We start from the raw sequence: 13,699 nt of genomic DNA on the forward strand, positions 1-13,699 counted from the left end.
ACAAATTAACATAGCACGAGATGTTGGTCCCACATGATGCAATCATCCTGAGGGTTGGTGGAAATCTTCCTAAACTTAGACTCCACATAACATATAAACACCAAGCACACTACATAGAAATCAATTAAAGTAGAGTATAAGAAAACATAATAGACTAGTATCATAAAAATCCAAAAGTAGCAATACTAGTCGAAAGGTTGCCCAAGGGTCTCGTTGCATATCATCCTCATCCACTCAAGAAACCACCTCATGGAAGTGTGCCCACTCTTGGGCACCACACTCTACACAAGAGGGGACTACACCCTCAAACAATGATGTTGGAATCACTATCAAAAGAGTAGCATGGTCTACCTAAAGCCTTGAAGGCTATCAAAATAGGAGATGTACAACACCCCATCGCCATAATAAGCCCTTTAGGAGGGCACAAGAGATTAAGGTAGCACCATACAAAGCTCATGCTTATCTGAACACCACCTTGGATTGTCGATAAAGAACAAGAACCCACATACCTGCTACCATGCGACAAGAAGTGGGTGACGACATGATGAGAGAAGTCAAATCCCATGTCATCAAACCAGTTTTTGCTCTCAGCGACCCAAATACATGGACTATATCCCTTTCGAAAATGAGAATGGATGGGGGAGTTAGCAAGATGGAAAATAGTTAGTGGAGTACTAGTGATTAAGTATCCAGCGAGTCTAATGGGCTCTTATGAGTTTGCTTTTGTATATGTGCCCAGTCGTACTCTTTAAAAAAAATTAAAAATTAAAATTGACTTTGTGGAGGGACATCGTACATTAGAGGAGTCAGAGTACTTGAATGAGTGGACTAGCAGGAAATACTTAACGACCAGTATCCAAGTGTGGGAGGTGGTATTATTAAGGAGGTGTTAGTAAAACAATGGTGTTAGTATGCAAGTGGCGAGGGGGGAACCATCTTTGTTGATTGGATAGGTACTTATGTGGTGGGTGTGGTTTGGACAAACTGTTGAGGGGTATCCCTTGGGAGCCAAATGATGGAATTTCCATCATGGAAGCCTTGGGCTTCTAAGAGACATTTGGGCACCCAACGCTGCCAAGTGATGAAGGTCTGTGGTTGGTGAGGCTTTCGATTTTTTTGTCGACGAGGCTTTGAGCAATGAGGTGGTTGTCGACGAGGAGGAGAGGCTTTTGATTGTGGCTTGGAGAGCCACGGGTGTGTGTTGCCTTGGACCTTTTGTTGCTGCTTCTTGGGGAGTAGTTGTGGTGGATGATCACAAGAAGCATGCTTGGGTAGCTAGAGGTGAGTGTTTCCTTGATAGTAGCCTTGTGCTCGTAAACAGGTGGTCAGGAACTAGCTAGTGTTGAAGCTTTGTCTTAGGGTTGGTGTTTGTTGGCTTAGCTGATGGTTGTCTAGGGATCCATAGTTCTGTGCAGCCATCATAGAATCCCTGAGTAGCAAAAGAAGATTCTTGGGCACCCACCATTGATTTTCATGAAAGATATGCAGTTGGGGTGTTTGTAGTGTGGGTGATCAAGGATGTAGAGTGAGGAGCAATGTCAACGTCGAGGCTTGTTTTTCAATGGTGGATGGTGTCGACAGTAGCCTTTCAGTTGGATTTAGTGAGGCATGGGGTGGGGGAATAGGGGAGATTGCCGGTGATGAGGATGGGGCATGAGGGGAAATAGGGGAGATTGCCGGTGATGAGGATGGGGCATGAGGGGAAAGGGCAGTCGAGGGTGAGGGTGTGTGGATGATCTCCTCTTGGGGACACAAGAGGACAGTGGCCTTTGTGCCATTGATTTCCATGGTGGCCGTTTGTTCGCGCCAATTGATTCGGCAGTGAGTGGCATCAATCCACTCTTTTCCAATGATAATCTGGCCTTGGAGTGCACCTGCATCTATGATATGAAATCTGCACTCCAACTGGTTATTTTTTATAGAAAATTTAGGAATGAAATACCTAACACTCATGAGATGCATTTCGTGTGAGATTTGAATGTAAGTGTCTTCTTTTGTTAGTGTGGGTTTTCCAAGAGATTTCTAGGCCTCCAAGAATATGAGATTGGTGCGGACCATAGGATAAATGTGGGCTTGCCACCATTGTAGACCATTCTTGGTCGGAAGTCTAATCCATATTTGTGGTGGGTTGAGTTATGGTGGTAGTTCAGGGGCAGTGAAAGACTTACCAGTTATTGTGGTGGGTGAGGGAGTACCCTTTGTGGAAGTTTAGTGGGGACAGAGGGTCAGATTTAATGCACTCTCCATCCCAAAGGATCATTGTTACCTTGCCTTGGGGAAGCTTGAGGGTAGTTGTGTTGTCAGCGAAGTTAATTGTACTTGTAGTGTTATGGACCTAGCTTCCTCCGAGGATGACTGCTTCTTTTGTTTCACTTGTGGAAACCATGTAAAACTTACACGCCAATGGGTTAGATACAGTATGTATAGTTTGTGTAAAAGACCCAAGGATTTGTATGCGTTGTCTACTACTAGGCAATTGAACTTTGGCATGGGTTAGTTTTCATAGAGAGACCCATGTTTCCCATGGCAAAATATTATGGCTAGCTATGGGAGAGCAAGACATGTTTTCTTTGCATGTTTCTACCAAAGGGGAAATCTATCCAGACCCAAAGGGTGGTTGTTTCAGGTTGTGGAGCTACACTTACACTCAAGGTGTTAAGCGAGGCAATGGCTTTGTACGGTTCATGAAGGGTCTAGTCGCATTAGGGGAAATTTAGGCTCATATTTGGGCCCTCTAAGGAATGCCACATAATAAAAAATGGGGCCATGGTAATTTTTTTGTAAATCAACTCTAATTTTTTCAAAGGTTGCATATATAGAATCTACTCTTCAAGATCTTTCCATTGGTATATTACATGATGGGGTTTGGACATGACTCATAGAATATGTAAAGTAGGTTCAAAAGTGACGATGTGAACCGTTTTACAGTAGCCTTTAAACTTGATTTTGAGGAAAATGGTATATCTTGAGCTTAGCAACTCCAAATGTTTCGGAGTTTGAAATTATAAGATCTAGTTTTCATGATCTTTCTAATGATATGTCATATGATGGGGTTTTAACATAAGGTAAGAAATGTTCACCGACCCCCATTTTCAAGGCAAAGATGGCAAAAAATCCCTTAGAGGGCCCAAAAATGAGCCCAAATTTTTCCTAAAGTTTGGGAGCACGAATTGTGTGCCGAGTTTGCAACTTGGGAGGGTGTCAAGTGTAGCAAGGATTTCAAGCCAATAGTGGTCGACTTTGTCACTATTGACAAAAGCTATCGTGCATGGCACCCACGCATCATCAAGGGCTTGATGACAAGAATCACAAGTCAAGAGATCATTACTCTTGGCGGTGGTCACAGAGTCTTCAACAAAGGGAGCTTTGGCCATGGGATGTGAGTGCCAAATATATAAATTGATCTTAAGCGTTTGAGACCCTTTGCGAAGGTAGACATGATGCATGTCCCAGTCATGGATTAGTTGGGTTTGTCTCATGAAGGGTCTACCCAAGATGGCATCATAGGTAGCATTACGAAATTCCATGACCACAAATGTGAGGTGGAATGTCATGTCATAGACGTTGACCTTGAGGTCATGCACTAGGCCTAGGGGTTTTACAAAGTTCCCATCCGCAAGCTTGTTCACCAATGTGGTGGGATCGAGGTGTGGTTAGCCCTAGTTTTCCCAACATGTTTGTGTGAGGATTCTTACACCATCACCTCCATCTAGGATGCCTTTGACCACATGTCCGTTATAGGTAATGGGCAATGCTCTGAGTATTGTCCCAACGCATTGATGCGAATTGTGGGTGCGCCTTTGGGTTGTGGGTTGTGGTGATGGAGTAAGTACGGATGAAGGGGCTGTGTTCCATCCAGCTATAGTATATGGAAGTTCAATTTGGTCCTTATTTGACAAGTGTGGAGGTCGAGAGTTGGTTGCCGTAGGAGGATAAAATACCTTAGCAAATTTGGTGTGTAGACCTCGTGAGAGTCACTGTCGCGTTGGACACTCTGTGTTCAGTGTTCGCATCGATTGGTTTGATGTGAATGTGGATTTTGGGTTGGGCCGTTTGTGGAATAGGCATTGGAGGATGAGGAGTTGCATGAGGGAAAAAATCATTATTTGTCAACATCATGTTGGTGAACGGATCGTGCTTGGCCTTAAGCATTTGTGGGGGCTCCTGTCGTACCTAGTGCAGAAGTTCAGGTTCAATGGGGGAGGGACGGCGCGCACTCACGTATGTGGTCAAAGGTTATGAAAACGGGTGGTGGTTCAAATTGAGCCTCATAAAGTGGGATAAGTGGCCAGTTGTTTTTTTCGTTTGGTGAGTTTTTGGTGGGCTGTATGAGGGAGTGGCAATTCGGCACGATCATCACTCCCAGAGGAGGATGATGTGGTCATTGTTGAGCCCATGTAGATGCTAACTTGATCATCTTCGTGGCCAACGTGCTTAGAGCGTTGTTTCTTTTGGGACGTGGCCTTCTTTAGCTTGGCCTACAACAGTGTGATGACATGCAATGGGGCAGTGGATGTCTTCCCATGTTGGAGGTTCAACATGTTGAGGAATGGCATGCCTTCGATGACTGTGGAATGAGAAACTAATTGCAAAGGGAAATCCTTATAGTAATGGTCAATTCCACAGCCATGACATTGTGGTTGCATTGGTAAACATTTCTTTTGAGGGGATTCCGCCACTCTATGGGGTCCATGGCAGAGGAAACACAAAAGAGGTGGTTTCCCTATGGGTGCACCTATAGTGTGCACAAGTCATTTAGGGTCCATGTGAGGCACCGACAAAGGGAGATAAGGTGTTAGGGGTGCCTTGAGGATGGTGGAGCACATGGGCTCCACAGGTTTAGCAATGGACCTGGCTGGAATCTTTCCATGAGCAATAGGGTGTGCTTGGAGAGGCAACTGTTGGGATGGAAAGATTGGCAATGGAGAGGGGTGTGGTGGTGGCGAGTTATGTGAGTGGCTGGTTTGGGGTGGTGCCACTAGTAAGGCTTGGGGCCCGAGAGGAGAGGAAGGTAACATTACAAATGAGCTTTAGGTTGTTATTGGCGCGGTGGCCAATTACGTGGAATAGCTTTCTCACATGTCATCGAGAAAGATCGCCCATTTGTAGGCCTGATCAAAGGTGGAGGGATCCTTGACCAACAAGTGGTCGTGAAACCTTGGATTGTGCAAGCCCAAGAGAAAACGGTCCATTAATTGCTTATTTGTCAAATTTTCCCTCTTTGCAATGCGAATCAAGATACTTGATGTGAGCGATGTAGTCACGTAATGTTTCCTCAGGTTTTTGTTCCAATTGGAATAGTTGGATGACGAGGCTCCATTTGGGCCCGTAGGGTGCAAATCCGAGAATGAAGGCCTCTCTCACCGCTTTGAAAGCACTTTTGCCGAGGGTCCAAGGATTGGAACCATGACATGGCCTTGCCTTCAAGGCTGAGTCTAAGGAGATGGACTTTGGTTGCATCGTTTAAAATTTCAAATACAAGCGCATGTCCGTGGCTTCAGTATGGAACAGTTGTGGCAAGTGTGGAACGACCATATATTTTCTTTTTTTGAAAAAAAAAGTTTTTTTTGGGGTATTGTACGGCCGTACACTTATAAGTGTACGCATGTGGCTTTAGTATTATGGAACGGTCGTTGGCAAATGTAGAACGACCGTACGTATTTTTTTTGAAAAAGAAGTTTTTTTTTGGGTATGGCCATACGCTTTTACAAGCATGCGCCCATGGCTTTAGGTTGGTACAATCGTGGCAAATGTGGAATGGCTTGTTCAATTTGAAATTTGCAATTTCAAATTGGAGGAAAGTGAGTGGAAGACAACTAAGGCCCCCTCATTAATGCTAGTAGGTGGGAAAGGGCTAAAGTTAGGGGCTACCTCTAAATTAGTGAATTTCGACTAATTTAGAGGCACTCTAGGTTAACTAAAGATTAATTATCTTAATTTCACTATTAATCACTCCTTAACCCTCTTCTTTGCCCTCAAATTACTCTTAATTGGTGAGGAGTTTAAATGGGAATTTGATAGGTGGATTAGCAATGTTTATGCTAATCCAAAGATGTGATTATTCCAAAATAATTTTACTAATTAGGTCACTAATTAATCCACTCAAAAGATTAAAAAAATTAGATAGAGACCAAATTAGTGCTAATTCTTACTAATTAAGACCTAATTGGAGTGAACTAAACATAGATTGAGTCAAGGCAAGTGTTTGGAACACTAATGCCACTCAATTAGCCTAATTACAAGCAATTAGGCTCAAATTTTTAGTTTTTTACTCTCTTTAAGTCCACTAATTACACTAACTAGTAGGTTAGTGATAATTAGTAAAAAATTAAGAGATAGTTTATCGTTTTTTTAGTTTTTTTATTTGATTAGTGTTCTATCTAGTAATGCTAACCTACCTATGTAAAGGGATTAAGTAAAAGAAAAAGGATTAAGCTGAAAAATAAGAAAAAGGATTAAGTAAAAGAAGAAGGATTAAGCTGAAAAATAAGAAAAATGATTTAGGTTTAAGCAAAATTCCTCTTGCTTGGCTCTCTAATCACCCAAATCTCAAGTTTTTTTCAATCAAACAAGTGATAATCCTACTCTAAACACAACTATACATGAATCTCAAGAAAATATCAAAAACAACCAAACAAAACATCAAAATACAACAAAAAATAAAAAAATCGCATGCTAAGGAGCCTACCTGGCACCGGGCTATGGAGGCTCCATCGGATTCGAATCAAAGATGGAGTAGACAAGTAGCGGATGGTGCTCTCCAGAAACAGCGCTAAATATGTTAATAAAATCCTACCCTAACGTGTCGTGGGAAGTTGCCCATCCGCGAGCTCGAACATGGCTCACGAGCTTCACCGTAGCCGCTTGTCTCACTGCCGTCCTCCCGCACTCATTGTCACACAGAGGCGGTTGCTCTAATCCTACGGGTGATGCAAGCTCTCTCGCGAAGATTGTGTGGAATCTCTGCAGAAAAGGATCGCGTTTGGTTAGCCTAATCACTCAAGAAAGAGAGAGAGAGAGAAAGAGAGAGAGGAAGCAAGAGGGAACAAGTAATTAGCACTAATTAGAGAGAGGGAGAGACCCCCATTTTTCATGCATGGACCAAACACATAGAGGTCCACTATCACTTCATCAGAGAGAGGGTCTTAGCAGGATACAATGATATCGTGTATGTTATCACATAGACGAGTAAGTAGGTGACATCTTCACGAAAGCATTGAGAGTAGAGAAGCTTCGCAGATTCCGAACTATGCTTGGAGTCCTAGAGATGGAGTTTAGCTTGAGGAGGAGTGTTGAGATGTCAAGCTCAATACAAGCTGACACTTATAATATGCCTAGGTGACCGTTTCTGCCACTTACATCACTGGCATGTTTGGTAGAATACTGAAATGATAGATCTTCGCCAGTGATTCTACAACTGGACTACACCAGCTACTAGTCTACCATTGAGTTATAGCATACTTATCTTGCTACCTCACTCACTTAGCATGCTCACATTATGGACCGCATGTACACTTTAGTACTTCTTGTATTTCCCTTCTCTCTTTCGTAGAACTTTGTTGTTGTTGTAAAGAAGAAGAACAAATTTTCAGCCTCTCATCTTGTGTGTTCTGTTCTAGGGTTTGTGTGAGTGTGTGTGCTTGCAAGAGATCAAGCGCTCTTCCTCCCTGCATCTTTTCAAAGAATACACTCCATTTAAACCCAAGAGAGATGGATCACCTTTGGCATGGCATAGCATGACTAGACAAACCGTAGTATTTTTTTACACTCACAACAAACCATGACCGAGGTGACGAGACAGTGTGTGGGTCAACTAAAAAGAGCTCCTAGACAAAACAAAAAAAACCCACCTTTGAAACGTGTCCACTCATCATGGGTGCTTCATTCAATCCTAGGAAGTTGGTCACGTGCAATACAAATGTGCGCATTTATGGCGTTGGTGGCCAAATATTGTGGAGCCATGTATCCAGTGTCTTGAGCTTGCAACCCAACATCAAGCCACCAACAACCAACATGTGCACAACTCCTAGTCGCTTCCTCAAAAAGCCATTCCAATTTTCCATGCCATCAAAAGAGTGTTAGCAAGAAAGTTGACTTTCACATGTACCACTATAAGCAATCAAGTTTTCCAAAGTATCATTTCAAGATCTTTTCAGGAAAGGTGTGCCTCAACTCAATCCGAAAGCCGTTGAAATATGAAAAATGCTTGCTAATGTGAACTTAGAAAAGAAGTTAGCTAGTAGTAATAATGGTATAGATAGTGAAATTTAATTAATTATTTGCTTGTTACTTTCAAGTTTCCCATTGAGTGAAACTTCAAGGAAAAATTGTGTATGTTTTACTTCACTTAGGTACGGTTTGTTTTGGAAGTGTTTTTAACCTCTGGGCACTTACCCTTTACACAGAAAAGTGTTCCCCTCCTTCCCATGCTAACGAGGATTTCAGCCCATCAAAAAGGTAATCTTGGGTAGCCAAAAAGGTCATCTTAGGTGATCTTGGCCAGGCCCCATTGTCCCACTTTTTCTCTAGATCGTTTGGTAAATTGGTTGTGTGGTGTGTAGAGGGTGCACATGCCTGTCGCCGCGGTTCCTTCCCCTTATGCTCCCCCTGCGGGCAGGAAAAATGAGAATGATGGCTGTGTATAAAAAGGGCTAGGGGGAAAAAACTATGAATTGGAAAATAGGACAATGGGAAATTAGGAAATTCGGGAAATTCAAGGAATTTGAAGAAATTGGAGGGGACGTTTTGTTTGAACGATGGGATCACAGAATGCAACTCAGTCGGTGACTGTTTACAAGTACCATAATTACGGCCATTACACACAGATACCCAGTTACAAGTATTATAACTACATCCATGAACTGAATTTCATCTGTGTCTGCATTTTCCAGAACAGTAAAAAACTGCAGCCGTCACCTTGGTTAAGCTGGAGGAGAGGCTTCTGCGTCTCCCTTAAATATGAGCTCAATATGTTCCTCTTCCAGAAGGCAGGTAAGCCATTCCCAAGGTTGTTACCAGAGACCTTCAAGAAAAGGGTCTACTCCCCATTTTGAACTGAAATAAAAAAATCTAGCAGAGCTTTCTTGCAAAAATTTAACCACGTGCTTCTCCACAGTTACAAAGTTGCTGACTTGTAACCATTCAAGTGAGCTTGCTGCCACCTCCACGACATCGTTAGAGCCTCTTTCAGGTCAATATATTTCGCACTCCAATTGAGCTCTTCATTGATCTTCTTGGGGTCACTCCAAACCTCTGCATAATCGCCCGGCCTTCGTTCCAAATTCGTCACGGTGATGTTCACACCTGTTGCCGCCTTGCACGCATCAACAAACTCTTTCACAGACTTTCCTGCAACAAAAACAGGCCAGAAAGTAACAGCTTAAACTCCCCGCACGAATGCATGTTCCTCCTTTTTTCTCAAGCCTTTACTTCCAGAAACCCAAGCACCAGCAGGCCCTTGTAGTAAATCACAGTATTGAAAAGAATGCAACGCCCATTACCTTGGCCTGTACCAACATTGTAAATGGCAACTTTAAAAGGCACCAACTTCTCTAGTGCCTTCACATGGGCATCAACAAGATCTGTCACATGGATATAGTCACGAATGCATGTCCCGTCTTTTGTTTCATAATCTGTCCCTTTGACCTGCCATACCATTGCATCGCCCTCATGTCAATGCACTCCCACTGCCTGACTCTCTTCCCCACACATACGCATGCAGACAAATCATGCATACCGACAGACGAGTATGAATCCCTTCAATAGATATATCATGTGCATTTGTGGTGTATAAGTGTGCGCCCATGCCTGCAGTGAGTAATGTGCACGAGCAAACCTAAGCGTAATACTAATTTGGGCGCATGTACATGTGCACATTCTCATGCATGTATATACATGTACAAGTGGAATCGGGATGTATGCACCTACTTGAAAAAGGAAAATAATTATTTCACAAAACGTTGTCATATGCATGTTTACTGATTGTGATCATGTACCTGCAGGCCTGGGATTATAGCCATGGCAGCATCAAAGCATGCACCAGAGATTCGTCCATGACGTCGGAGGTCTGGTCTTGGTGCTTCACCAAGCCTTCCACTTGGATCAGATCCAATGACATTAAAATACCTGAACATGGTCATTCAGACCTATAACAGTCAGAGCTACCATATAAATCCCCCCCCCCTCTCCCAAAAAAAAAAAAAAAAAAAAAACTCACTTGAGATGCCAAAACAACACACCTTAAAATGGTGGCTGCCAAGTCTGTCGTCTTTGCATAATCTTTAATAATGTCCTCGGACATCTTTTTGGCTTTTCCATAAGGATTTATGGGTACCTTCAGGGAAAGAGAAACCCATAATAAGGTCAATAAAAAATTGACGCCCTTGAGCATCAAAAGACACCTTGATTGATTATCAAAAAGCACAATAGAAAAGCAAGGCTTTCATCCTAATTCACCTGGGGAGTTTCTTCTGTGATAGGCATAGTATCAGGCTCTCCATAAGTAGCACAGGTGCTTGAATAGATGAGCTTTTTCACACCACGTCTCTTCATGGCTTCAAGAAGTATTATTGTATTGGACGTGATATTCTTGTAATAGCTGCATAAAATATATGTCAACAATCACGTTTTGGAAAAAAATATCTTTACAACAACCAGCCCAGTAAATGTTAATAAATTTTATATCTAATTCATACCGAAGTGGTTCTTCCATACTCTCCCCCACGTAAGCAACGGCTGCAAAGTGCATGACTGCATCTATTGCATTGCTAGCAAATATTTGATCCACCTAATTAGAGTCAAGGTGAAAGATACTTAACTATGCAAAACCCAACATAACCGAGAAACTGCTGATAGTAATCCACGGGCCCTTCTCCAAGTGGATATCCAACCTGGTTGCCAAAATGGGGCATGAGTTCATACCCCACCACCTGTGTGAGCTTGCATGTATGTGTATGTATGGACATATGTATATATGTACATATGCACAGTGTGTGTATATGACTGTATTTGTATATGAATAAGATTATGTAAATCTACATGTACATATTCACACACACACACACACACACACACACACACACACATACATGTATCACAAAAACTGCAGACAGTTACAAGGTTATGTATGTATGTATAACTCGGGAAAAACTGCTGGCAGTTACATAGTTAAATCTTAAATTGAAAGATCATGGATACAGATTTGCTATCTCCTAAGTCAGCATAAATAAATTGCAGCCTGTCCGGCTCGGGAAATAGTTGTTGAAGCGTTTGCACCGCTCCCAAGTTGCCCCGTGAGAGATTGTCCTGCAAATTACAGTAGCCAGCAAAGCTTTGTGTTACTTTTTTCCCCGTGTGCGCACCTGCCTGTATTTTTCTCTTAAAATTTTGATTAAAAACATACCACTATTGTGACCCTATAACTGTCCTCCAGGAGCCGAAGCGCAGCATGTGATCCAATAAAACCTGCCCCACCAGTGACCAAGACATGCATGACTCCATCATGTTTGATGAACTGACACAAAGACAATATACTGAAATCAGCATAAAGCTTCTGACACATGCAGGTTTAAATTCCTCCTTTGCTATGCGTAGAATGAGTAGTATAAGTGTAAGCTAGAATACCGCATCTGTTCTGGGAGTTGTGGATGACTGCTTTAGCATGAACACGCAGAGCACAGTGAGAGAGCAAGCGACAACTACTTTCACAGCTATCTGAGATCGTGGTCTCAAGACACCATAGTCCATCCCTGCATTTACCAAAATAGAATCCTCAGGCAATTTTCTAAGAATGGAACAAATGAGCCACAGAAACCTGCCCATCCTGCACGTCCTACATGTCAGGGGCTCTGCAAATAAGAATCCTAGTCATGCCTGCGGACCCTTGCTGTAGCACGCTGTCAAGGAGGGGGCGTGAGTTCGAGCCCAGATACCTAGCTGTACTTTAACCCCGCCACACAATCAAGGTAGCACCTGCCTGCTCAATTGGCAGGTCGAGCTTCTACTCACTGCAACATGGCACAATTGGCAGAATTCTTTGCAGAGGAACATCATCATTTATGATGATGAGACCCCTTGCACATATAGCCCACCTCCTTGCTGCAAGGACATCTACCTGTGAACATCAGTGACCGGCAGGGCTGCCAGCCTGCACATGGACAGGCAATCAAGCCTGTCCATGGCCTGTCCATAGAACCAATGGTGCAGGCAAGCGCGTGTGTAGAACCAATGGTGCACGCAATGGCACACACGCGCTTGCATGCACCCAAGGTTGGCTTGACGCATTTCAGAAGATAATCATTGATACAAAGCTATTCGTTTCTTGTTGTCCATTAATTATGTGATTAACAATAAAATCAAGCCAACCCACCTGCTAAAGTCCAGGATCTTGATGTCCTAGTTTGACTTCTCCTCCGTGGAAGAGGTGAACCTGGCATTAGAGGAGACAAGACTCCTCTCCTTAATCGTGATTATTAGCCTTCAATCCTGTAAAACAAGGTCTACAATGACGAAGGAGATAATGGCAGTTAGCATAAACAGAGATCATAAGCGTCCCTAATCTCCTACTTTCATCCCAAATCTCCTAATTTTCATGCACCAACTATAAAATATCGAACCAAAATGGATTACCTGAAGCTGTAGAATGGAGCCTGCTAACCCTTGGAATTAAATGCCCACGCACGTAAACCCTACAGGTTTCTCTTCGCTATTGTTGGCACCTCTATTGACAAATACAATCGAAAGTCTCGAAACAGGAAGCAGATTGGAAAAGGGGTTCATCTGATAAGACGAAATAACATTAACGTATGTGGTTACAGAGCTGCAACTCGCAGAATTAGGGTTGACAGAGCTTGGTAGGATGTCAGAGGTAGAATTAGGGTTACAGAGGTTCAATTATCTATGGCAATGGAAAATTCAGGGTTCTCGCTGCCGCGAAGAAAAACCCTCGCCCTGTTCAGGTAGAAGCCAACAGAAGTCGTCGCCGTCGCCGTCGCCGTCGCCGTCGCGATCAGGATCAGATATCTGTTTTAGGTGTACATATATATGAGCGTGCAACACGAACGCATGCACATGTGCACATGCATGTGGACACTGTATTATTTTCACGCGCGCACTTTTTTTTAGTGAAAACATGCACGCACACACGCACGGGCACATACACGATATATGTATGTATGTATGTATTGTGTGAGTGAGCACATGGTGACACACAAAGTGGCTCTTTTAATCCGTTTTGTTTTGCAATTTGTTGTGGCCCATGACTCCAAAAAGAAGAGCCCACATATTGACTTAAAAATGAAAAACACTCTTATTCTTGAAAATCTCACAGAATATATTCAATGGAAATGCATGGTTGTCATCAATCGGTAGGTCACTTGGTTAAAGTGGATGGCTTGTAACCCGAGGTAATGGGTTCGATCCATAGCTGCCTACATTGCATGGTGCTACCTTGTACCTCATGAACTCGTAGCTGTGTGTGTGTAAGAAGGGTATGCGGGACCCTCATGTAATAAAAATCGTCCAACTTAAAATAAAAAAGAAAGAAGAAAATGCATGACTTAATGTCACGTTTCCTCAAAAGTCTGACACCATATTCACATCCATAGTGATTTTTTCCTTCTTAATAACATCAGTGATCACGTTCGAAGCCTCACCATCAAGTGCATGCATTTTTCTACACAAGTTCGTTCCCTCACCATCA

General features: G+C 42.9%; 1 protein-coding gene across 1 annotated transcript; it reads right to left on the bottom strand.

Moving 5' to 3' along the window:
• Positions 1-8,721: 8,721 nt before the first annotated feature.
• On the bottom strand, positions 8,722-13,014 carry LOC147629484 (putative UDP-arabinose 4-epimerase 2). The gene is made up of 11 exons (XM_086812741.1): positions 12,628-13,014; positions 12,368-12,497; positions 11,623-11,747; positions 11,402-11,512; positions 11,197-11,304; positions 10,695-10,786; positions 10,456-10,597; positions 10,239-10,333; positions 9,996-10,125; positions 9,501-9,645; positions 8,722-9,348 (listed from the first exon to the last, which is right to left on the bottom strand). The coding sequence occupies exons 2-11, from the start codon at positions 12,432-12,434 to the stop codon at positions 9,116-9,118; spliced, it is 1,248 nt and encodes a 415-aa protein (XP_086668867.1). The 5' UTR covers positions 12,435-12,497; positions 12,628-13,014; the 3' UTR covers positions 8,722-9,115.
• Between the last annotated feature and the right edge of the window lie 685 nt (positions 13,015-13,699).

The sequence above is a fragment of the Cibotium barometz genome, chromosome 18 (genome assembly GCF_041138505.1).
Source record: "Cibotium barometz isolate CiBa-2024 chromosome 18, ASM4113850v1, whole genome shotgun sequence".
Classification (NCBI taxonomy): domain Eukaryota; kingdom Viridiplantae; phylum Streptophyta; class Polypodiopsida; order Cyatheales; family Cibotiaceae; genus Cibotium; species Cibotium barometz.

Bases quoted from the DNA above. Each gene is read 5' to 3' on its own strand.
- LOC147629484 (XM_086812741.1), bottom strand. From the start codon at position 12,434: ATGCCAGGTTCACCTCTTCCACGGAGGAGAAGTCAAACTAGGACATCA. The intron at 11,748-12,367 runs GTGGGTTGGCTT...TGGTAAATGCAG, and splicing joins AAGATCCTGGACTTTAGCAG to GGATGGACTATGGTGTCTTG. The intron at 11,513-11,622 runs GTATTCTAGCTT...TCTTTGTGTCAG, and splicing joins CAACTCCCAGAACAGATGCG to TTCATCAAACATGATGGAGT.